The following is a 26,633-nucleotide window of genomic DNA, read 5'->3' as shown; positions in this document are numbered from 1 at the left end:
TCCCTATATGCCAGCACATCCTTTCCCTAAATCCCTGCACAACCTTTCCCAATGTCTCTGCACACCATTTCCTTATATCCCTGCACGCCCTTTCTTTATATTCCTGCACACACTTTCCCTATATCCTTGCACACCATTTCCCTCTATCCCCACACACCCTTTCCCTATATCCCTGCACACCATTTCCTTATATCCCTGCACACCATTTCCTTATATCCCAGCACACCATTTCCTTATAGCCCTCCATACCATTTCCCTATATCACTGCACACTATTTCCCTATATCCCTGCACACAATTTCCCTATATCCCCGCACACCCTGTCCCTATATCCCTGCACACCCTTTCTTTATATTCCTGCACACCCTTTCCCTATATCCTTGTACACCATCACCCTATAGCTCTGCACACCCTTTCCCTATATTCCTGCACACCCTTTCCCTATATCCCTGCACACCCATTCTTTATATTCCTGCACACCCTTTCACTATATCACTGCACACCATTTCCTTATATCCCCACACACCATTTCCCTACATCCCTGCACACCATCTTCCTATATCCCTGCACTATATCTCCCTGTATCCCTGCACACGATTTCCCTATATCCCCGCACACCCTTTCCCTATATCCCTGCACACCCATTCCTTATATCCCTGCACACCCTTTCTTTATATTCCTGCACATCCTTTCCCTATATCGCTGCACACCATCTCCCTATAGGTCTGCACACCCTTTCCCTATATCTCTGCACACCATTTCCTTATATCCCCACACACCATTTCTCTATATCCCTGCACACCATCTTCCTATATCCCTGCACTACATCTCCCTGTATCCCTGCACACCATTTCCCTATATCCCCGCACACCTTTTCCCTATATCCCTGCACACCATTTCCTTATATCCCTGCACACCATCTCCCTATATCCCTGCACACCATTTCCTTATATCCCCATTTCCTTATATCCCCACACACCATTTCCCTATATCAAGCACACCATCTCCATTTCCTTATATTTCCCAATATCCCTGCACCCCATTTCCTTATATCCCCACACACCATTTCCCTATATCAAGCACACCATCTCCCTATATCCCTGCATACCATCTCCCTACATCCCTGCACTACATCTCCCTGTATCCCTGCACACCATTTCCCTATATCCCTGCACACCCTTTCCTTATATTCCTGCACACCATTACCCCATATCCCTGCACACACTTTCCCTATATCCCTGCACACCATTTCCCTATATCCCTGCACACCCTTTCCTTATATTCCTGCACACCATTACCCCATATCCCTGCACACACTTTCCCTATATCCCTGCACACCATCTCCCAATATCCCTGCACACCATTTCCCTATATCCCTGCACACCATTTCCTTATATCCCTGCACACCATCTCCCTATATCCCTGCACACCATTTCCTTATATCCCCACACACCATTTCCTTATATCCCTGCACACCATCTTCCCATATCCCTGCACTACATCTCCCTGTATCCCTGCACACCATTTCCCTATATTCCTGCAGACCATTTCCCAATAACGCGCACACCCTTTCCCTATATCCCTGCACACCATTTCTTCATGTTCCTGCACACAATCTCCCTATATCCCTGCACACCATTTCCTTATATCCCCGCACACCCATTCCCTATATCCCTGCACACCATTTCCTTATATACCCACACACCATTTCCCTATATCCCTGCACACCATCTCCCTATATCCCTGCACTACATCTCCCTGTATCCATGCACACCATTTCCCTATAACCCTGCACACCCTTTCCTTATATCCCTGCACACCATTTCCTTATATCCCTGCACACCATTTCTTCATATTCATGCATACCATCTCCCTATATCCCTGCACACCCTTTCCCTATATCCCTGCACACCCTTTCCCTATATCCCTGCACACCCTTTCCTTATATCCCTGCACACCATTTCTTCATATTCCTGCACACCATCTCCCAATATCGCTGCACACCATTTCCCTATATCCCTGCACACCAATTCCTTACATCCCTGCACACCCTTTCCCTATATCCCTGCACACTCTTTCTTTATTTTACTGCACACCCTTTCCCTGTATCCCTGCACTTCCTTTCCCTATATCACTGCACTCCCTTTCCCTATATCCGTGCACACTCTTTCTTCATATTCCTGCACACCATCTCCCTATATCCCTGCACACCATTTCCTTATATCCCTTCACACCATCTCCCTATATCCCTGCACAACATTTCCTTATATCCCTGCACACCTTTTCTTTATATTCCTGCACATCATCTCCCTATATTCCTGCACTCCCTTTCCCTATATCCCTGCACACCATTTCCTTAAATCCCTGCACATCATCTCCCTATATCCCTGCACACCATTTCCCTATATTCCTGCACACCATTTCCCTATATCCCTGCACACCATCTCCCTATATCCCTGCACTACATTTCCTTATATCCCTGCACACACTTTCTTTATATTCCTGCACATCATCTTCCTATATTCCTGCACACCATTTCCTTAAATCCCTGCACACCATTTCTTCATATTCCTGCTCATCATCTCCCTATTTTCCTGCACACTCTTTCCCTATATCCCTGCACACCATCTCCCCATATACCTGCACACTCTTTCCCTATATCCCTGCACAGCAGTTCCCTAAATCCCTGCACACCTTTTCGCTATATCCCTGCACGTCTTTATCTTATATCCCTGCACACCCATTCTTTATATTCCTGCACACCCTTTCCCTATATCCCTGCACACCCATTCCTTATATCCCTGCACACCCTTTCCTTATATTCCTGCACACCCTTTCCCTATATCCCTGCACACCATCTCCCTATAGCTCTGCACACCCTTTCCCTATATCCCTGCACACCATTTCCTTATATTCCTGCACACCCTTTCCCTATATCCCTGCACACCATCTTCCTATATCCCTGCACTACATCTCCCTGTATCCCTGCACACCATTTCCCTATATCCCCGCACACCCGTTCCCTATATCCCTGCACACCATTTCCTTATATCCCCACACACCATTTCCCTATATCATGCACACCATCTCCCTATATCCCTGCACACCATCTCCCTGTATCCCTGCACACCATTTCCCTATATCCCTGCACACCATTTCCTTATATCCCTGCACACCATTTCCCCATATCCCTGCACACCCTTTCCCTATATCCCTGCACACCATTTCCTTATATCCCTGCACATCCTTTCTTTATATTCCTGCACATCATCTCCCTATATTCCTGCACACCCTTTCCCTATATCCCTGCACTCCCTTTCCCTATATCCCTGCACACCCTTTCTTCATATTCCTGCACACCCTTTCCCTATATCCCTGCACTCCCTTTCCCTATATCCCTGCACACCATCTTCCTATATCCCTGCACTACATCTCCCTATATCCCCGCACACCCTTTCCCTATATCCCTGCACACAATTTCCTTATATCCCCACACACCATTTCCCTATATCCCTGCGCACCATTTCCCTATATCCCTGCACACCATTTCCCTATATCCCTGCACACCCTTTCCTTATATCCCTGCACACCATTTCCCCATATCCCTGCACACCATTTCCCCATATCCCTGCACACCCTTTCCCTATATCCCTGCACACCATTTCCTTATATCCCTGCACACCCTTTCCCTATATCCCTGCACACCATTTCCTTATATCCCTGCACACCATCTCCCTATATCCCTGCACACCATTTCCTTATATCCCCGCACACCCTTTCCCTATATTCCTGCACACCATTTCCTTATATCCCCACACACCATTTCCCTATAATCCTGCACACCATTTCCCTATATCCCCGCACACCCTTTCCCTATATCCCTGCACACCCTTTCCTTATATCCCTGCACACCATTTCTTCATATTCCTGCACACCATCTCCCAATATCGCTGCTCACCATTTCCCTATATCCCTGCACACCAATTCCTTATATCCCTACACACCATTTCCCTATATCCCTGCACACCCTTTCCCTGCATCCCTGCACTTCCTTTCCCTATATCACTGCACTACATCTCCCTGTATCCCTGCACACCATTTCCCTATATCCCTGCACACCATTTCCTTATATCCATGCACACCATTTCCTTATATCCCTTCACACCATCTCCCTATATCCCTGCACACCATTTCCCTATATCCCTGCACACCATTTCCTTATATCCATGCACACCATTTCCTTATATCCCTTCACACCATCTCCCTATATCCCTGCACAACATTTCCTTATATCCCTGCACACCCTTTCTTTATATTCCTGCCACCATTTCCCTATACTTTCTTTATATTCCTGCACATCATCTCCCTATATTCCTGCACACCCTTTCCCTATATCCCTGCACACCCTTTCCCTGTATCCCTGCACTTCCTTTCCCTATATCACTGCACTCCCTTTCCCTATATCCGTGCACACTCTTTCTTCATATTCCTGCACACCATCTCCCTATATCCCTGCACACCATTTCCTTATATCCCTTCACACCATCTCCCTATATCCCTGCACAACATTTCCTTATATCCCTGCACACCCTTTCTTTATATTCCTGCACATCATCTCCCTATATCCCTGCACACCATTTCCTTAAATCCCTGCACATCATCTCCCTATATTCCTGCACACCATCTCCCTATATCCATGCACATCATCTCCCTATATCCCTTCACACCATCTCCCTATATCCCTGCACACCATTTCCTTATATCCCTTCACTCCATCTCCCTATATCCCTGCACACCATTTCCTTATATCCCTTCACATCATCTCCCTATATTCCTGCACATCATCTCCCTATATTCCTGCACACACTTTCCCTATATCCCTTCACACCATTTCCTCAAATCCCTGCACACCATTTCTTCATATTCCTGCACATCATCTCCCTATATTCCTGCACACCATCTCCCTATATCCCTGCACACCCTTTATTCATATTCCTGCACACCCTTTCCCTATATCCCTGCACAACATTTCCTTATATCCCTGCACACCCTTTCTTTATATTCCTGCACATCATCTCCCTATATTCCTGAACACACTTTCCCTATATCCCTGCACACCATTTCCTTAAATCCCTGCACATCATCTCCCTATATTCCTGCACACCATCTCCCTATATCCATGCACATCATCTCACTATATCCCTTCACACCATCTCCCTATATCCCTGCACACCATTTCCTTATATCCCTTCACACCATCTCCCTATATCCCTGCACACCATTTCCTTATATCCCTTCACACCATCTCCCTATATCCCTGCACACCCTTTATTCATATTCCTGCACAGCCTTTCCCTATATCCCTGCACACCATTTCCTTATATCCCCACACACCATTTCCCTATATCCTTGCGCGCCATCTCTCTATATCCTTGCACACCATCTCCCTGTATCCCTGCACACCATTTCCCTATATCCCTGCACACAATTTCTCTATATCCCTGCACACCATTTCCTTATATCCCTGCACACCATCTCCCTATATCCCTGCACACCATTTCCTTATATCCCCACACACCATTTCCTTATATCCCTGCACACCATCTTCCCATATCCCTGCACTACATCTCCCTGTATCCCTGCACACCATTTCCCTATATTCCTGCACACCATTTCCATATATCCCCGCACACCCTTTCCCTATATCCCTGCACACCATTTCTTCATGTTCCTGCACACAATCTCCCTGTATCCCAGCACACCATTTCCTTATATCCCCGCACACCCTTTCCCTATATCCCTGCACACCATTTCCTTATATACCCACACACCATTTCCCTATATCCCTGCACACCATCTCCCTATATCCCTGCACTACATCTCCCTGTATCCCTGCACACCTTCTCCCTATATCCCTGCACTACATCTCCCTGTATCCCTGCACACCATTTCACTATATCCCTGCACACCCTTTCCTTATATCCCTGCACACCCTTTCCCTATATCCCTGCACACCCTTTCCCTATATCCCTGCACACCATTTCTTCATATTCCTGCACACCATCTCCCAATATCGCTGCACACCATTTCCCTATAGCCCTGCACACCAATTCCTTATATCCATGCACACCCTTTCCCTATATCCCTGCACACTCTTTCTTTATTTTACTGCACACCCTTTCCCTGTATCCCTGCACTTCCTTTCCCTATATCACTGCACTCCCTTTCCCTATATCCGTGCACACTCTTTCTACATATTCCTGCACACCATCTCCCTATATCCCTGCACACCATTTCCTTATATCCCTTCACACCATCTCCCTATATCCCTGCACAACATTTCCTTATATCCCTGCACACCTTTTCTTTATATTCCTGCACATCATCTCCCTATATTCCTGCACACCCTTTCCCTATATCCCTGCACACCATTTCCTTAAGTCCCTGCACACCATTTCCCTATATTCCTGCACACCATCTCCCTATATCCCTGCACACCATCTCCCTATATTCCTGCACAACATTTCCTTATATCCCTGCACACACTTTCTTTATATTCCTGCACATCATCTTCCTATATTCCTGCACACCATTTCCTTAAATCCCTGCACACCATTTCCTTAAATCCCTGCACACCATTTCTTCATATTCCTGCACACCATCTCCCTATATCCCTGCACACCATTTCCCTATATTCCTGCACACCATCTCCCTATATCCCTGCACACCAGCTCCCTATATCCCTGCACAACATTTCCTTATATCCCTGCACACACTTTCTTTATATTCCTGCACACCAGCTCCCTATATCCCTGCACACCATTTCCCTATATTCCTGCACACCATCTCCCTATATCCCTGCACACCATCTCCCTATATCCCTGCACAACATTTCCTTATATCCCTGCACACACTTTCTTTATATTCCTGCACACCATCTCCCTATATCCCTGCACAACATTTCCTTATATCCCTGCACACACTTTCTTTATATTCCTGCACATCATCTCCCTATTTTCCTGCACACTCTTTCCCTATATCCCTGCACACCATCTCCCCATATACCTGCACACTCTTTCCCTATATCCCTGCACAGCAGTTCCCTAAATCCCTGCACACCTTTTCGCTATATCCCTGCACGTCTTTATCTTATATCCCTGCACACCCATTCTTTATATTCCTGCACACCATTTCCCTATATTCCTGCACACCATCTCCCTATATCCCTGCACACCATCTCCCTATATCCCTGCACAACATTTCCTTATATCCCTGCACACACTTTCTTTATATTCCTGCACACCATCTCCCTATATCCCTGCACAACATTTCCTTATATCCCTGCACACACTTTCTTTATATTCCTGCACATCATCTCCCTATTTTCCTGCACACTCTTTCCCTATATCCCTGCACACCATCTCCCCATATACCTGCACACTCTTTCCCTATATCCCTGCACAGCAGTTCCCTAAATCCCTGCACACCTTTTCGCTATATCCCTGCACGTCTTTATCTTATATCCCTGCACACCCATTCTTTATATTCCTGCACACCCTTTCCCTATATCCCTGCACACACATTCCTTATATCCCTGCACACCCTTTCCTTATATTCCTGCACACCCTTTCCCTATATCCCTGCACACCATCTCCCTATAGCTCTGCACACCCTTTCCCTATATCCCTGCACACCATTTCCTTATATTCCTGCACACCCTTTCCCTATATCCCTGCACACCATCTTCCTATATCCCTGCACTACATCTCCCTGTATCCCTGCACACCATTTCCCTATATCCCCGCACACCCTTTCCCTATATCCCTGCACACCATTTCCTTATATCCCCACACACCATTTCCCTATATCATGCACACCATCTCCCTATATCCCTGCACACCATCTCCCTACATCCCTGCACTACATCTCCCTGTATCCCTGCACACCATTTCCCTATATCCCTGCACACCATTTCGTTTTATCCCTGCACACCATTTCCCCATATCCCTGCACACCCTTTCCCTATATCCCTGCACACCATTTCCTTATATCCCTGCACATCCTTTCTTTATATTCCTGCACATCATCTCCCTATATTCCTGCACACCCTTTCCCTATATCCCTGCACTCCCTTTCCCTATATCCCTGCACACCATTTCCTTATATCCCCACACACCATTTCCCTATATCCCTGCGCACCATTTCCCTATATCCCTGCACACCATTTCCCTATATTCCTGCACACCATTTCCCTATATCCCCACGCACCCTTTCCCTATATCCCTGCACACCATTTCTTTATGTTCCTGCACACAATCTCCCTATATCCCTGCACACCATTTCCTTATATCCCCGCACACCCTTTCCCTATATCCCTGCAACCCTTTCCTTATATCCCTGCACACCATTTCTTCATATTCCTGCACACCATCTCCCAATATCGCTGCACACCATTTCCCTATATCCCTGCACACCAATTCCTTATATCCCTGCACACCCTTTCCCTATATCCCTGCACACCCTTTCCCTGAATCCCTGCACTTCCTTTCCCTATATCACTGCACTCCCTTTCCCTATATCCGTGCACACTCTTTCTTCATATTCCTGCACACCATTTCCCTATATCCCTGCACACCAATTCCTTATATCCCTGCACACCCTTTCCCTATATCCCTGCACACCCTTTCCCTGAATCCCTGCACTTCCTTTCCCTATATCACTGCACTCCCTTTCCCTATATCCGTGCACACTCTTTCTTCATATTCCTGCACACCCTTTCCCTATATCCCTGCACAACATTTCCTTATATCCCTGCACACCCTTTCTTTATATTCCTGCACATCATCTCCCTATATTCCTGCACACACTTTCCCTATATCCCTGCACAACATTTCCTTAAATCCCTGCACATCATCTCTCTATATTCCTGCACACCATCTCCCTATATCCCTGCACACCATCTCCCTACATCCCTTCACACCATCTCCCTATATCCCTGCACAACATTTCCTTATATCCCTGCCCACACTTTTTTTATATTCCTGCACATCATCTCCCTATATTCCTGCACACCATTTCCTTAAATCCCTGCACACCATTTCTTCATATTCCTGCACATCATCTCCCTATATTCCTGCACACCATCTCCCTATATCCCTGCACACCCTTTCCCTATATCCCTGCACTCCCTTTCCCTATATCCCTGCACACTCTTTCTTCATATTCCTGCACACCCTTTCCCTATATCCCTGCACACCATTTCCTTATATCCCCGCACACCATTTCCCTATATCCTTGCGCGCCATCTCTCTATATCCCTGCACTACATCTCCCTGTATCCCTGCACATCATTTCCCTATATCCCTGCACATCATTTCCTTATATCCCTGCACACCCTTTCCCTATATTCCTGCACACCATTTCCCTACAGGAGAAAGTGAGGACTGCAGATGCTAGAGATCAGAGCTGAAAATGTGTTGCTGGAAAAGCACAGCAGGCCCGGCAGCATCCAGGCATGCCCGAAACGTCGATTCTCCTGTTCCTTGGATGCTGCCTGTCCTGCTGTGCTTTTCCCGCAACACATTTTCAGCACCATTTCCCTGTATTCCTGCACACCCTTTCCCTATATCCCTGCACACCCTTTCTTTGTATCCCTGCACACCATTTCCCTATATCCCTGCACACCCTTTCCCTATATCCCTGCACTCTCCCATACAACACCAAGTTATAGTCCAATAGGTTTATTTGGAAGTTTATTTTTCGGAGCACTGCTCCTTCATCAGGTAGCTAGTGGGGCCTGATCATACGACACAGACTTTATAGTAAAAGATCAATGTGTCATACAACTTATGCAAAGTATTGAACAAACCTAGGTTGCTTTAAGTTTTTAATCACTTCGAATGGGAATGCAGGTTTTGATACATCAATGTAAAAATCCCAGAACTTCTTTCAAATCACATTCCTGAGATAACTTTAGGTTTTATTCAAGCAAAGGTGACATCTCAGCTCAGACAATGCGCTAAAAGTGTGAGGCTAGAGTCTATCTGTTTCTCAACCTTGAGTCAGACTGGTTTTATTTCCAAAGCAGGAATTTATAAATTGATATTGTGTGATTTTTAACTTTGTCCATCCCAGTCCAACACAGGCAACTCCAAATCAATTAAATCTATCTCCTGTACATTCCCAGGTGGTGCATTACATTACTTTTTCAATGGAATGCTTGCTGAAATATGGCACAACAGTTAAAATGAAGTTGTAGCGACAGAGAGTATAGATGTCTATGGAAAGTTTAGTTCATAATGCCAATTGGTTCTGTTAGTGAACTCTCTTCTTTGTTGCTGACACTCTTTCTTCTTGAGTTAAAAGTTCTGATTTTGAACTTCACATTTCACTCGTGTGACACTCTAATATGTTGCTGAGTGTGAACATTGCATTTATAGAAAAGTAACTTGTCATGGAATGTTCAACTACCTGCTCTTGTGCAACAGACGATCCTGAGGAACTATTTACTCAAGTTCAGGAAATTCTCCCTGCGTGCTGGCCAAGAGTCCTTTCCCCAAAAATATTACATAAAACAGATTGATCTCGCTGCCACATTTGAGATTTTCATTTGCAAGTTTGCTGATGTATTTGTTAATAAAGCAGCAATTAAATTTTTTAAGTAGTCTATTTATGTGAACCAATGTGGGATGTTTCTGAGAGACATGATCAGGTACTATATAAAATTGTTATTATGAATTCTACAGACTATGAATATGATTTCTATGGCTTAGGATTCCTATTCTGTACAAAATAGTTTACTAGTAATAAACGAATAAAACATTATATTCAGGTGACATTGTAATCTGTGAAAGATAAATTCTCGAGTGAAGGTTTTCTGAATGTAGTTTTTATATCACAATTGTCCTGAAGTAATCTGTTTTATCCAGGTGGCAAGGACAATACTCCTTCAGAAATGGTTTTACAAAGTGCACTTTCTTTTAATGTTGATAATTTTCGAGAGGGATAGTCACACCGTTATGGGTAAAATGTTGGTCTCTCTGCAGGCTGAGTGACTGGGTTTACTTTGAAAGGACAGGCAGAGCTTTTAAAGAGATGCAGTCAGATGCAGGAGAGAAGCAGAAGAATGGCTACTGTTGTACAACAGTGTCCAGATGGTGTTTCAATCTGCCCAAATTTTGGCATTGGGAAATTGCTTGGATAACTATGACTTCAATGGTGAATTGAAGTCATGTTGTCTACATGTGCATGAAAGCTAACTTTGTACTTGGCAACATTTCATGTCTGAGACTAGTTCTGGTGAAAGGTCATTGACTTGAAATAGTAACTCTGTTTTTCTCTCAAGAGATGCTGTCTGACCAACTGAGTTTTTCTACTTTTTTAAAAGAGCTTCCTAAGTTTGCCTTCCTTGCTGTCCTCACCCAAAAGTAACCAATACTTGGTTAGTTCTGTCCTAACTATTTTTCTCACAGGCAACTCGTCTTATCTAAGTCGCTGAGTGTAGGAATGTGTTCCTTCTTTAAGTTGGGGCTGGAATCATTCATATCCAAAACATGATAACTGCCCTGTACGTGGGCCTCCTTAAAAGGAAGTGATTTTCTTTCTTGCTCTCAGAGCCACAGGGTCAGTAAAGTACAATGTTTCTCCTTTGTGCTGATACAAAACTGCAGAACTGGTGATTCACAATCTGGAGCTTTTTCAACTTCTACGTTATTCAAATGAAAATCTTCCAGATGACAATGCATGAAGATATTGGATGTACAAAATAAAATTAGACTAACATTGGATTTCAGTTCAAAATAATTAAGTACCTCAGTGGTATAAATTAAGGTTTGTGTCCAGCTGCCTGCCATTTGAAGACTCAGACATAACCAGTTTGTGCTTGAATAAAAGAATTAGTTCACTTTCATTTCTTTTGTCACTAGTTTGAAAATGATACAAATGCTACAAACTATACAGAGAGCTTAGGGGGCTCAATCTTTGAGTATGTTTAAGGCAGAGATTGATGATTTCTGATTCCCAATGGTGTAAAGGGTTAGGGGATTGGGTGTTTAAAAGACATTGAAGTGTTAATTCAGCTGTGATGGTATTGAAAACTAGGATAGGCTTGATGGACTGAATGACCTACTCTTGTTCCTGGTTCTAATGTCTCCTTACATAATTAAGAAGGATAAGGCCTTGAATGGGTGAATGGTTATAACAGTTCCCTTGGAAAGTGACTGGACCATAGCCTGGGTACAGACATGAGAATTAAAATAGTAGTTGAAATCTGACATGTGTTCTACATGGCAATTATTTATTCATGGCAAAAGCTGCAGGTTAAATAATTAATGGGTTGTTGCTCAGAAAACCAGCAAATGGTTTCTGTTATTAGAGGCAATGATTTAGCTGATCATCTATCCTTCTTTCTCATTGTCATAACCAGTTGCGCGTAGCTTTTACGGAATAAGAAACAAATGCTACCGGATGGAGTCATCAGCAGGTCAAGGATGTGCATCTTTGAGGAGCAGCTTCTTTCATGCCAACATTGGGTTTAACTCGATACTAATCGAGAAGGTCAGCGGCGCCATCTCGAATCTCGATGCAATCTTTCCTCGCGGGTTGCTCCCAGGCGATGCAGCTGCCCTCTTATTGTTGGGACTCTTTCTTTTGATTTGAACTACAATCAAGTAGAAGGGCCATAATTTAAAACTTGCTTTAAACACTTAATGACTTTTACTTAAGATTTAAGACGAGGATTGTCAAACTGTATGAAATGTAGTGAAGCAAACCTAATTTATGCGCTGGGCGTGGAAGCTCTTTGCATTACCTAGACAAGTGATAACTCACTGAAAAAAGAAAAACAATAAACGACTCCAGTGAATTATCCCTCAACGGTCATCAGCGCGCAGCGTTCCAGAACAAATTTAAGCTCTGCCCAAAAGCTAAAGATTGGTGCATTGTTGAGAATTTCCAGGTATGGATGAGGGAAAGACCATTCTGAGCTTTGTTTGCCTCAAAATGTCCCGATCAATAACATTTTTAAAAATTACCTTCAACATACAACTTTAGAGAGCATTTAACAGAGCTGTGATGTTCATCAGTAAACTTCTTTTGAAATGGAGAGTGCCTTTAACTGTTATTGACTCTCCATTCCCCCTTTATTCCCCTTCCCTCATTACCCCCCATACACTGGCCATGTTATTTGAACCTTTCAACGTCTAGGTCACCAGGCCATTTCATTGGCTTTACATAGCATCCACATACAATTACTATATTGTTAACCAACCATAATTTCTTTCAAAAATTCTAAAACAAACATATTGAAGTGTTTTATATTTATATATGTAATGCTTGAATGCCAGTGTATAAATATTCTGTGAATTGGGCATTCATTTAGTCATCCTACATGTAACCTGAGACTTATCCCTCACATTTGGAGAATAAAAGCTCAATTCATGTTCTTTCGTCTTGAAGGAGTTGATCTTCTTGAAAGCGTACCACAGTTTTAAACAAATTCTAGAGTGTTAAAAAGGGACCAGTTAGATAACATACAGTTTACATCTTGTCTGACAAATGGGTTATTAAACTCTGAAAGTCTGTTCTACAGTTGGCATAACATGCTAGGGTGTACACTTTTCATTTGCATTAATGGAGAGAATCATAATTCAGCTTTTTTCCTGAGAGCATGACAGTTAAATATCAATATAATTCTTTCTTTCATGGGAGCGAAGTTCATGACTCCTCATGAAGTTGATGCCTACTGTTCCTGTTCTTTTATTACTTTGATTTCCTCCATCTTTCTCTGACTTGTCCTGTACTCTACAGCTGCTCAACTCTTGCATGAGATCTAAGGGCAGTTCTGAACCTTCGCTACGCATCTTTAGATACACGAGGAGTGTGTGGGACTCACAGAAAATCTCCCACAGATACAGTCCTGGATTACCAAGGTGAACATTGATGTTGCTGAGGCTCAGTGTTTGGAAGTCGAGGTCTAGATGCCTCATGGTCTTCACCATCATGTCACTCATTCTTCCCACCAGAGAATTAAGCCCTGGAGTTATTTACTCAAACTGTTAACTTGTAATACCTTCTGGAAGAAGGGATTTGCTGCACGGTTCTGTACCATAATGAACTTTGTATTATTTAGACTAATACCAAATGATATACAAGAAGCATTCAAATGTAGTGTACGCACATCCATAGCAGTGGCATGATATGAAAAGCTGACCTTATATTAACTCACTGAGTTTATTTGTTTTGTCTGTTAGCTAATCCTCACCATTAAATGTCAATTATCTGCTTAAAATATGAAAATGAACAAAAACATTGTTGCTCCTCATGACTTTTATTTACTTTAAAAGAATCTTTTGAAACACTGGTGCAAGAATATAGGGCAGTTTTCTTTCTTTGGCGAAAGGGGTGAAGATAGTGGAAAAGCTGATCAGTGCCATCAGGAGTAGGTGTTGTAATTCCCAACTTAAACCTCTTAACTCCATTGCTTAAAATCTTTCTTTTTGACTGTGCTTTTGTCCACCTGTGCTATTATCTTCGTACATAGATCCTGGCTGGACCTCATCTTTGAGGGATTCTTGGTTGTTTCAGAAGGACATTTTGTTGATTACCTTTTTTTTAATATTACCACTGCATCATGAGGAACTCCGAGAGTCTGCTTTATTGTGTTTTATTGTGGGACTTGAACCTGGGCCTCCTGATCCAGGGCTAGGGACATTACACTGTGCCACAAGAGGGCCCTTATCTAAGAACCCAGGTGATTTTTATTCTTTTTTCCCCCAAATCACTCATTTCTTTTATATATAATGAGAGAGAAAATGAAGACACCATTGTGAACAGAGATTATTATTTTATATATTTTCTTAGATTAGATTACTTACAGTGTGGAAACAGGCCCTTCGGCCCAACAAGTCCACACCGACCCGCCGAAGCGTAACCCACCCAGACCCATTCTCCTACATTTACCCCTTCACCTAACACTACGGGCAATTTAGCATGGCCAATTCACCTAACCCCTGCACATTTTTGGATTGTGGGAGGAAACCGGAGCACCCGGAGGAAACCCACGCAGACACGGGGAGAATGTGCAAACTCCACACAGAGAGTCGCCTGAGGCGGGAATTGAACCCGGATCTCTGGCGCTGTGAAGCAGCAGTGCTAACCACTGTGCTACCGTGCCGCCCACAGGAGAACTGCAGGAGAACTCCTGTGCTACCAGGAGAACACCTGTGTGGCCATTCGACTGTTTACAAGCAAAGCCTGTTAAGGGCAATGCTGACATCAAAAGGTGAGGAGTAGGGGTGGGGGTTGTATGTGGAGAGGGAGGGGAGACACTGGCCTTTTACAATAGATTTGCACCTGACTTCCAGCTTTCCAGACCAACTGGGACAAGTGTGCATGATGGTCTTCCTCAGTTTATTTAAGAGCCCTCCAGTAGAGCACTGTTCTGGTTGGACAGGTGGTTAATGAAAGCAAGAACTTACAGAAACAGACTTTCAACATTATAAAGCAGCACCACATTACAGGCTGTGGAGACTTACATGAAGGAGTGGAGAGACCACAATAAACCAAGCTGACATCATTGGAAACTACAAATCGGTCAGGAGTGAGGGTGTGAAGGCATGCTCCTTGATACAGTGCCAGAACCCTTCACCACAGCAGGAACAATGAGTGGCCCAATAGATTCGTCTAGATTCTGATGGTGCATTTCTTAAATCTTCTCCTGGACAATACCCCTAACAACAACCCAACTTGTACCTCTTTCTGACTGTGTGAGCACATCCTCTCATTGCCTTATGACCATCCATCATTGAAACTCACTCCCACAATTCCATACATATCCCTCATTGAGTACACAAAGGGTATGTGTTTATCCTATCAATTTATCTCTTTTCTCACACTCAACCTCTTATTATTCTTGTCCTTTAAGAAGAAAACAATAAAAAGCAAAAGCAAAGATTCAGTTGCAGCCATTTTTCCCCGTTGTATCTACAAAGGAAGAGGTGTTGGATTTGAGCCTAGACTCAAATGATAGGGAGATGGGTATGTCTCCCATCTACTCTGTAACAGAATCTAATATTATGCAACACATAGTGTATGCTATTCACTCATACAGAATTTTACAGTCTTTGAAAATATTCTTTCAATGAGTAAGAATTCAGATCCTGATTCTAAAGATATGTGATTTGACCTGACACAAAATTTTCCTGTTAGTGCCTGAATTAGATCCATCTCTTGAAGCTCTGTCCAATTTAGGGCAATGGGTGGGATCCACAGCTTGTGGGGAGGGGATTTATTGGGAGCATCAGGGTGTGGTCACCAGATCCCAGCAGGTGAAGTGAGAGCTGGGGTAGGGTGTAGACTGCAGGGGGCACCTCAAATGATGGGACTCTCTGAGGAAAGGATATATATACTGAAAAACTAGTGTGCTAACAGGGGTCAGGCCATTTTTGTGGAGGGAAACCTTTCAGCCATTGGTAAGATCCCAGAAATGTCCTCGACCTGCTTTGTGACCTCTCAATGGCAGGCTGTCTACGTCACATGTATAGTTGTTGTTGGTATGACCCCCAACTCCAGCAGGAATGTCCACAGGTGGCCATCCCCCAGGGCACTGACCATACATCGTCATGATTGCTCCTAGTCCACACAACCTCAAATTGGCTGCCACTGAATATTTGTTTATTCACTTACAGGATGAGGGCATCATTGGCTAGGCCAGTATTTATTACCCATCCTTAATTACCCAGATGGCAATAAAGAGTCTACCACATTGCTATGGGTTTGGAGTCACATGTAGACCAGACCAGGTAAGGACAGCAGTTCCAATTCCTAAGGAAAATTAGTGGGGTTTTCCAACAACTGAAATGGATTCATGGGTCATCATTAGACTCTTAATTCCAGATCTTTAATGAATTCACAAACAACCATCTGCTGTAGCAGGATTTGAACCCATGCCCCCAGGATTCCTGGATCTCAGGAATTATTATCCAGTGATAATGGCACGAGGCCATTGCCTGGCCCAAGGAGGAAAATGTGATGCACAATGGCTTTGTACTTCCTTACCTTGACAGTTCTAATTCAACAATGACAAAAATAACAATTTTGACTTAAATAACATCTTAAACATAATGCAACTCCCAAAGTTTGGTTGAAGAATATTCGACCACAAGATTAGCACTGAGTTAGATTAGATTCCCGACAGTGTGGAAACAGGCCATTTGACCCAACCCTCCAAAGAGTAACCCACCCAAACCCATTTCCCTCTGACTATCACACCTAACACTATGGGCAACTTAGCATTGCCAATTCACCTCACCCGCACACCTTTGGACTGTGGGAGAAAACCCACGCAGACACGGAGAATGTGCAAACTCCATATAGACAGCTGCCTAATGCTAGAATTGAACCTGGGACCCTGGTGCTGTGAGGCAGCAGTGCTCACCACTGAGCCACCGTGTCGCCCCAGATAACACAAAGGGCAGATGGCCAAAGACTTTTTCAAAGACTTTGCTTTGAAAGACCATCTAAAAGGAAGAAAGAGATGAGTATGTGTGAGATGCTGACAGCATTTTCAACTAACTGGAGAGAGGTTGGAGGGATCTAATCTAACATGACCGCCATAATGTCTTCCTACAATATGTACATCTAGAGACAGAGAAGCCAACTGCAGAAAATTGCACATACCTGTGGGGCAACCAATCCTGACCCTTACCAGTCTGCTGAGGCAATTGTGCTCAGTTATGTTCTGAAGCTTATGCATGTTATGTCTGGCGCAGAGTCTGTCCCTGTTGCACAGAGGGGAAGGGGGAAGAGGAGCAGAGCTTTAGTCACTGGGGACTCCATAACTAGGGCGACAGAAAGGAGGTTCTGTGGGAATGAGAGCGACTCACATTTGGTTTGTTGCCTCCCAGGTGCCAGGATTCATGATGTCTCTGATCGTGTTTTCGGGATCCTTGAGGGGGAAAGGGAGCAGTCCCAAGTCATGATTCATACAGGCACCAATGACATAGGTAGGAAAAAAGGTGGGGATCTAGGGCAGAAATCCAGGGAGCTAGGGTGGGAAGCTTAGGGCTAGAACAAACAGTTGTTATCTCTGGTTTGTTGCCCGTGCCACGTGCTAGTGAAGCGAGGAACAGGGAGAGAGTGGAGCTGAACACGTGGCTGCAGGGATGGTGCAGGAGGGAGGGTTTTGGATTCTTGGAGAATTGGGGCTCTTTCTGGAGAAGGTGGGACCTCTACAAACAGGATGGTCTTTACCTGAACCAGAGGGTACCAATATCCCTGGGGGAAAATTTGCGAATGCTGGGGGGTAGGGGAGGGGAGGTGTTTAAACTAATGCAGCAGGGGGATGGGAACCTGAATTATAGTTCCAGTGTACAGGAGGTTGAGGGTAGTGAGGTCAGGGATAGGCTTACAAGGTCGCGAGACGCACTGGGAACTAAGATGTTTGTTTGAAATTCAATACTTTGAACTTCAACGCCAGGAGCAACTGGAATAAAGTAGGTGAACTTGCAGCATGGATTCGACCTGGGATTTTGATGTTGTGGCCATTTCAGAGACATGGCTACAGGAGGGACAGGAATGGTTGTTGCAGATTCCAGGATTCAGATGTTTCAGCAAGAACAAAGATGATGGTAAAAGGGATTGGGGGGAGGGGTGTGTGGCATTGTTAATCAAGGGTAGTACTACAGCAGCTGAGAGAACATTTGAGGACGAGCCCACTGAGGTAGTTTGGGCTGAAGTTACAAACAGGAAAGTAAAGGTCACCCTGTTGGGAGTTCTCTATTGACTTCCAAATTGATCCAGTGATGTAGAGGAAAGGATAGCAAAGGTTATTCTCAATAGGAGTGAGCGTAACAGAGTAGTTGTTATGGGAGACTTTAACTTCCCCAACATTGACTGGGAATCTATCGTTCAAGTAGTTTAGGTGGGTCAGTTTTTGTTTAATGTGTACGGGAGGGTTTCTGACACAGTATGTAGACAGGCCAACAAGGGACAATGCCATATTGGATTTGGTACTGGGGAATGATTTGGAGGTAGATTTGGAGGTAGGTGAGCACTTTGGAGATGGTGACCATAATTCGGTTACATTTACAAAAGCAATGGGCAGGGATAGGTATATACCACAGGGAAAGAGGTATAACTGGGGGAAAGGCAATTATAATGTAATTAGGCAAGATTTAGGATGCACAGGATGGGGAGGAAAACTGCAGGGGATAGACACACTTGAAATGTGGAGCTTATTCAAGAAACAGCTACTGTGATCCTTGATAAGCATATACCTCTCAGGCAGGGAGGTAGTTGTTGAGAGAGGGAGCCATGGTTTACTAAAGAAGTTGAAGCTCTTGTCAAGAGGAAGAGGAAGGCTTATGTGAGGATGAGGCATGAAGGCTCAGTTAGGGCCCTGGAGAGTTATAAGTTAGCCAGAAAAAATCGAAAGAGAGGGCCAAGAAGAGCCAGGAGGGGACTGAGAAATTGTTGGTGCATAGGATCAAGGAAAACCCTAAGGCCTTCCTAAGTTGTGTGTGAAATATGAGGACATGGGGAAGTGTTTAATGAATACTTTTCGTCAGTCTTCACACTGGAAAAGGGCAATGTTAGTGAGAATACGGAAAGTGCAGGCTACAAGATTGAATGGGATTGAGGTTGACAAAGAGGAGGTTTTAGCAATTTTGGAAGATCTGAAAATCGATAAGACCACTGTGCTGAATGGGATTTGTCCTTGGATTCTCTGGGAAGCTTCGATCTTTATGTCTTCATTGTCTATAGGAGTAGTTCCAGAAGACTGGAGGGTAGCAAATGTTGTTCCCTTGTTCAAGAAGGGGAGTAGAGACAACCTGGTAATTATAGACCAGTGAGTCTGACTTTGGTGTTGGGAAAAGTTATAGGAGATAGGATTTATAATCAGCTGGAAAGGAATAATTTGACTAGGGATAGTCAACACGGTTTTGTGAAGGGTAGATTGTGCCTCACTAACCTTATTGGATTCTTCAAGAAGGTGACAAAACAGGTGGATGAAGGTAAAGTGGTTGATGTGGTGTATATGGAGTTCAGTAAGGCTTTTTTGGTAAGGTTCCACATGGTGTGCTATTGCACAAAATACGGAGTTTCGGAATTGAAGGTGATTTAGTGGTTTGGATCAGAAATTGGATAGTTGAAAGAAGACAGAGGGTGGTGATTGATGGGAAATGTTCATCCTGGAGCTCAGTTACCAGTGCTATGCTGCAAGGGTCTGTTTTGGGGCCGTTGCTGTTTGTCATTATTATAAATGATTTGGATGAGAGCGTAGAAGGATGGGTTAGTAAATTTGCGGATGACACTAAGGTAAGCAGAGTTGTGGATAGTGCTGAAGGATGTTATGGGTTAGAGAGGGATATAGCTAAGATGCAGAGCTGGGCTGAGAAATGGCAAATGGAGTTTAATGTGGAAAAGTGTGAGGTAGTTCACTTTGGAAGAAGTAACAGGAATGCAGAGTACTGGGCTAATGGTAAAATTCTTGGCAGGAGTAGATGAGCAAAGAGATCTCGGTGTCCTGGTGCATACAACCTTGAAAGATGCCACTCAGGTTGATAGAGTTGTTAAGAAGGCATATGGTGTGTTTGCGTTTATTGGTAGGGGGAATGAGTTTCGGAGCCATGAGGCTATGCTTCAGCTGTACAAGACAGTGGTAAGGCCGCACTTGGAGTATTGCATGCAGTTCTGACCACCACATTATAGGAAGGATGTGGAAGATTTCAAAAGGGTTCAGAGGAGATTTACCAGGATGTTACCTGATATGGAAGGAAGGTCTTACAAGGAAATGCTGAGGTAACTGAGGCTGTTTTCATTGGAGAGAAGAAGGTTGAGAGGTGACTTAATCAAGATTAGATTAGATTCCCTACAGTGGCCCAACCAGTCCACACCGACCCTCTGAAGAGTAACCCAATCAGACCCACTTCCCTCTGACTAATGCGCCTAACAGTATGGGCAATTTAGCATGGCCAAATCACCTGACCCGCACATCTTTGGACAGTGGGAGGAAACCCACGCAGACTCAGGGAGAATGTGCAAACTCCACACAGAAAGTTGCCCGAGACTGGAATCGAACCTCGGACCCTGGTGCTTTGAGTCAGCAGTGCTAACCACTGAGCTACCATGCCGCCCGTAAGAGATGTATAAGATAATCGGAGGGTTAGATAGGGTGGACAGTGAGAACCTTTTTCCTTGTATGGCGAAGGCTAACACAAGCTTTAAATTGAGGGGTGATAGATTTAGGACATATATCAGGGGTAGTTTCTTCACTCAGAGAGTAGTAGGGGCGTGGAACGGCCTGCCTGCAACTGTTGTAGACTTGCTGATGTTAAGGGCATTTAAATGGGCATCGGACACTCATATGGATAATAATGGAGTAGTGTAGGTTAAATGGGTATCAGATTATCTTCACAGGTTGGTGCAACAACCAGGGCTGAAGGGCCTGTACTGCACTGTAACATTCTATGTTCAATGTTATGCCTTGTTCTAGGAGTTTGTTATGTTGGGATAGTGTCCCTTTAAGAGGTGAGTCATGTGAGCACTGGTGAGTCATCAGGCAGATTCAGAGACTGGTTCAGGCTTTTTAGGAGATTTTGTAGAGTGTGCAACTTTGGAATAAAATCTCCTTGATGGGCTGTAAGTTTTGTATGTTTTTTAATTCAGACTGGAGCTGAGTGACTGCCAAGGACCTAATTAGCCATTATTCATGTGTGATAAATAAAGCAGAAATTTTATGCTGATCCCTCCTGTGGAGTAAAGGTTCCTAAAGGGAAGACTGCTGATTCCTGACTTGTACTGCACCTACTGCTGGTGGGCAATTGTGAAGGTGGGGTAGGGGTATATTGGTTGCTGTTTATTACGTTTCTTATCAAAGTCAAACTGCATTGGATGGTTTCATGGTGCAGTGAATGCAGGGAAATGCAAGGCAAATGTAGTAAACCCTGAGACGATTGTGATAACTTCCCAACGAGAAGAAATCCCCTCCAAATTAGAGAAAGGAACACTCCTATCGAAGAGTGGACAAAATCCTTTGATTTAGGTGCAGAAGCAAATATGAGGTCTCAACATTGAAAGGATTTCTTGCCTACCACTTATTCAACAACTTGCTACATTCTTGACTTGAGTTCTACAAAGTCCATGAAATTGTCTGCACTGTTAACTTCATGAATCCCAGTTAATCAAGCTAGGATTTTTGTATATGAGAATTGCTAACCAGGCAGTGTCATGGGGTTTTCAGTGGACAACAGATCATGCTGAGATTGAAGGTGAAAGTTAAAGGGATTGCTGCAGCCCTGCAGCATCGATACCTGTTTAACCAGTCACATGCTCACAACTTCACTCATGCTTTGAAGTTAAAATACAATGATTGTCTGATTCTCTTTCCCCACTGCTACCTGCCAACACAATGTGTTTGCCTGCGCTCTTGTTAACTACAAAAAACTGCTATATAAATGCAACTTGTTGTTGTAGCTCACTCAGCAGCCAGACCGAAATGTGGAAAAATAAAGAAACACAACTCCTGCACTTTAATTCGATGTGCAATCTGATAAATCAATTCTACTTTATTATCAGCATAATCTTTAAATCTGTCTTGAAACACTATGAATTTTCTTCTTTGTACGACTTAGTTATATCATCCTCCTTCAAAACTTATTCCACATTGCCTCCTGACTTTCTTGGGCTACCGTCCTGAGTTTTTTCTAAACGCTGGGCCCTTGGTTGCAGCTTTTTCAGCTGTAAAAATAATTTTTAAAGTTTTCTTTACAATCCTGATAACTTTATTCAGATTACATTTATGTCTCTTCCTATTAAAGTATGACAATTATTTAAATCAATTGTTCTCTATCGAGGTAATACTGGGAAACTACACTTATCTTCCATTTCTAATTGCCTGAGAAAGTGATGATGACTCCCTTTGAACAGTTTAGACCGTAACGTTTTTTTGTCCAATTGAGAGCTTGCTATATTACTTTGAAAAAGTATGACAAGCCAATAATACAAACTAAATGACAATTATTTTCAATTATACTGGGAGAGATAGTACATCCTCTTTCAGTTGATTTGTATATTTCCTTCAGTGAATTTGCAGCAATTTGTTTTTTTTTGGGTCATAAGTGATCAGATTTATTGAATTCAATTTTACAAATTGTCTTGCCGGCATTTGAATTCCCAGTTGATTTCAGATATATTTCAAAAACAGGGTTTCCAATGATTTTCCACAGCCTTTTGAAGAACTCCTAGCAAGTAATATCATTACTGTACTGTTATTACCTCCTTAACCTGCCCTGATAATCACATCTCTCAGCATTAAGTATCATGTTGACTTCTTCTCTTTTACCATCTCAAGGTAATGTCTTTCTCTTATGGAATATAAGACAAAAAAATTGGGGATGCTGGAGATCTGAAATAAACAAAAAAACAGAAAATGTTCGAGAAACTCAGCAGATCTAGCAGTATCTGTGAATAGAAAGCAGAGCTTATGTTTCAGGTCCTTTTTCAGAATTTTCTCTTTCCATCTTGCTCTCAGTAACAGATTCAAGTTACTCACAATCTTAGAACATAGAACATAGAAAAGTACAGCACAGGACAGACCCTTTGGCCCACGATGTTGTGCCGAGGTTTAATCCGAATGTGAAATATAGTAACTTAACCTACACACCCCTCAACTCACTGCTATCCATGTGCATGTCCAGCAGTCGCTTAAATGTCCCCAATAACTCTGCTTCCACCACCACCGCTGGCAACACATTCCATGCATTCACAACTCTCTGCGTAAAGAACCTACCTCTGACGTCTCCTTTATACCTTCCTCCTAATATCTTCAAACTATGACCCCTCATACCATTCAATCCTGCCCTGGGGAAAAGTCTCTGGCTATTGACTCTATCTATTCCTCTCATTATTTTGTATACCTTTACCAGGTCTCCTGTCTTCCTCCTTCTCTCCAGAGAGAAAAGTCTGAGCTTATTCAACCTTTCTTCATAAGGCAAGCCCTCCAGTCCAGGCAGCATCCTGGTAAACCTTCTTTGCACCCTCTCCAAAGCCTCTGTATCTTTCCTATAGTAGGGCGACCAGAACTGGACACAATATTCCAAGTGTGGTCTCACCAGGGACTTGTAGAGATGTAGAAAAACCTCACGGCTCTTAAACTCTATCCCCCTGTTAATGAAAGCCAAAACACCATATGCTTTCTAAACAGCCCTATCCACTTGGGTGGCAACTTTGAGGGATCTATGTACTTGCACACCCAGATCCCTCTGTTCCTCCACATTGCCAAGAATCCTGTCTTTAATCCTATATTCAGCATTCGAGTTCAACCTTCCAAAATGCATCACTTCACGTTTATCCAGGTTGAACTCCATTTGTCATTTCTCAGCCCAGCTCTGCATCCTGTCTATGTCGCACTGCAGTCTGCAATAGCCCTCTATACTATCGACGACACTTCCAATCCTTGTGTCATCTACAAATTTACTAACCCACCCCTCAACCTCCTCATCCAAGTCATTAATAAAAACTACAAAGAGCAGTGGCCCAAGAACAGAGCCCTGTGGGACCCCACTCAACACTGACAGAATACTTTCCATCTACAACCACACTCTGCCTTCTGTCAGCCAGCCAATTCTGAATCCAGATAGCCAAATCTCCCTGTATCCCATACTTCCTGACTTTATGAATGAGCCTACCATGGGGAACCCTATCAAATGCCTTGCTGAAGTCCATATACACCACATCCACTGCTCGACCTTCATCGACCTGTCTTGTCACCTCCTCAAAGAACTCAATAAGATTTGTGAGGCATGACCTGCCCCTCACAAAGCCATGCTGACTGCCTTTAATCAAACTATGCTTTGCCAAATAGTTATAAATCCTATCCCTCAGAATTCTTTCCAAAACTTTGCTGACCACAAACATAAGACTGACTGGTCTGTAATTGCCAGGGATTTCCCTATTACCCTTCTTGAAAAGAGGAACAACATTCGCCTCCTTCCAATCCTCTAGTACAATCCCTGTGGAGAGTGAGGAGGTAAATATCCTCGCCAGCGGCTTAGCAACCTCCTTTCTCGCTTCCCGGAGCAGCCTAGGATAAATCTGGTCTGGCCCTGGGGACTTATCAATCTTAATATTTTCCAAAATTTCCAGCACACCAACTTCATCAATCTTGATCTGATCAAGACTGTCTCCCAGCTCCTCGAAGTTTTTGTTTATAACAAGGTCCCTTTCCCTGGTGAAAACCAAAGCAAAAAACTCATTTAGGGCTTCCCCTATCTGCTCAGACTCCATGAACAAGTTCCTCCACTATCCCTGATCGGCCCTACCCTCTCCCTGATCATTCTCTTATTCCTCACGTATGAGTAAAATGCCTTTGGGTTCTCCCTAATCCTTCCTGCCAAGCCTTTTTCATGCTCCTCCTGCCTCTCCTCAGTCCATGTCTGAGCTCCTTTCTAGCAAGCCTGTAATCCTCTAACGCTGTGCTAGATCCTTGCTTCCTCCATCTTACATAAGCTGCCTTCTTCCTTTTGACGAGGAGCTTTTCTGTTCTCGTCATCCAAGGTTCCTTAATCTTTCCCCTTCTTACCTGTCTCAGAGGAACAAATTTGTGCATCACTCACAACAACTGCTCCTTAAATAGTCTCCACATGTCTGCTGTGCCCTTTCTGTGGAACAATTGCTCCCAGTCTACTTCGCACCTCCTGTCTGATAGTGTCATAATTTCCTTTTCCCCAATTAAGTATCTTCCCTCGGGAGCTGCTCCTTTCCCTCTCCAAGGCTATGGTAAATATGAGGCAGTTGTGGTCAGTGTCACCAAAGTGTTCTCCCACCGCGAGATCTGACACCTGCCCTGGCTCGTTGCCGAGCATCAAATCCAAAATGGCCTCTCCCCTCATCGGCCTGTCTACATACTGAGTAAGGAAACCCTCCTGAACACACCTGACAAAAACGGCTCCGCCCAAACCATCTACACTTAGGAGGTTCTAGTCGATATTGGGAAAGTTGAAATCGCCCATAACAACATCTCTGCTACTTCTGCATTTTTCCAGAATCTGCCCGTCTATGAGATCTTCAATCTCTCTACTGCTATTAGGGGGTCTGTAGAAAACCCCCCAATGAGGTGGCTGTTTCCTTGCTGCCCCTAACTCCCACCCATACTGACTCAGTAATCTTCCAGCTGGCATTTTCATAATGCCTTATACAACAAGAATACAATATCTTGCTTTGTGTCTTACCTCCCAACACATTATTTTCCCTTTTTGTCATTGCAGCTAAGCGCTACACGAATGATTCCGTAATCAGTGCAACAGTGCTCAGATGTCCTTCTGAATCAGGGTGCTATCTGACCGAATCAGGTACATTTGTCTTTGATGTCATATGAATAATTTTATTCTCAATAACATTGAACTGCATCTGCTGCTTGTTGGCTCAACTACTTGAAATGATCCATGGTCTTTTTCATCCTGCAATTTATTATCTAAATAAAGAGAAACTTCAGGATGTTTTGGTGCAGAGAACTAGTAATCAGGTACAGCAGGTAATAAGGAGAGAAATTGATTATTGGCATTTATTGCGAAAGGAATAGTGAATAAAAGTAGGAAAGGGTTGCTGCAGCTGTATAAGATCATAAGATAGAAGAGC

At 43.7% G+C, this 26,633-nt stretch overlaps 1 protein-coding gene across 7 annotated transcripts in view; it reads left to right on the top strand.

Moving 5' to 3' along the window:
• mecom (MDS1 and EVI1 complex locus) overlaps nt 1-26,633 on the top strand; it is a 1,207,227-nt gene that overhangs the window by 200,868 nt on the left and 979,726 nt on the right. For all 7 annotated transcript variants that reach the window (XM_043702880.2, XM_043702877.2, XM_043702876.2 and 4 more), the window contains exon 2: nt 26,264-26,347. In XM_043702880.2, coding sequence (XP_043558815.1) covers nt 26,264-26,347 — 84 coding nt within the window. The remainder of the gene's footprint in view (nt 1-26,263; nt 26,348-26,633) is intronic.

The sequence above is a fragment of the Chiloscyllium plagiosum genome, unplaced genomic scaffold, assembly GCF_037043375.1.
Source record: "Chiloscyllium plagiosum isolate Xiang-an unplaced genomic scaffold, Cpla_swu_hap1 HiC_scaffold_13, whole genome shotgun sequence".
NCBI classification, from domain to species: Eukaryota; Metazoa; Chordata; class Chondrichthyes; order Orectolobiformes; family Hemiscylliidae; genus Chiloscyllium; species Chiloscyllium plagiosum.
The sequence above is the reverse complement of the archived record's forward strand: the minus strand, read 5'-3'. Positions and strand labels throughout refer to the sequence as shown.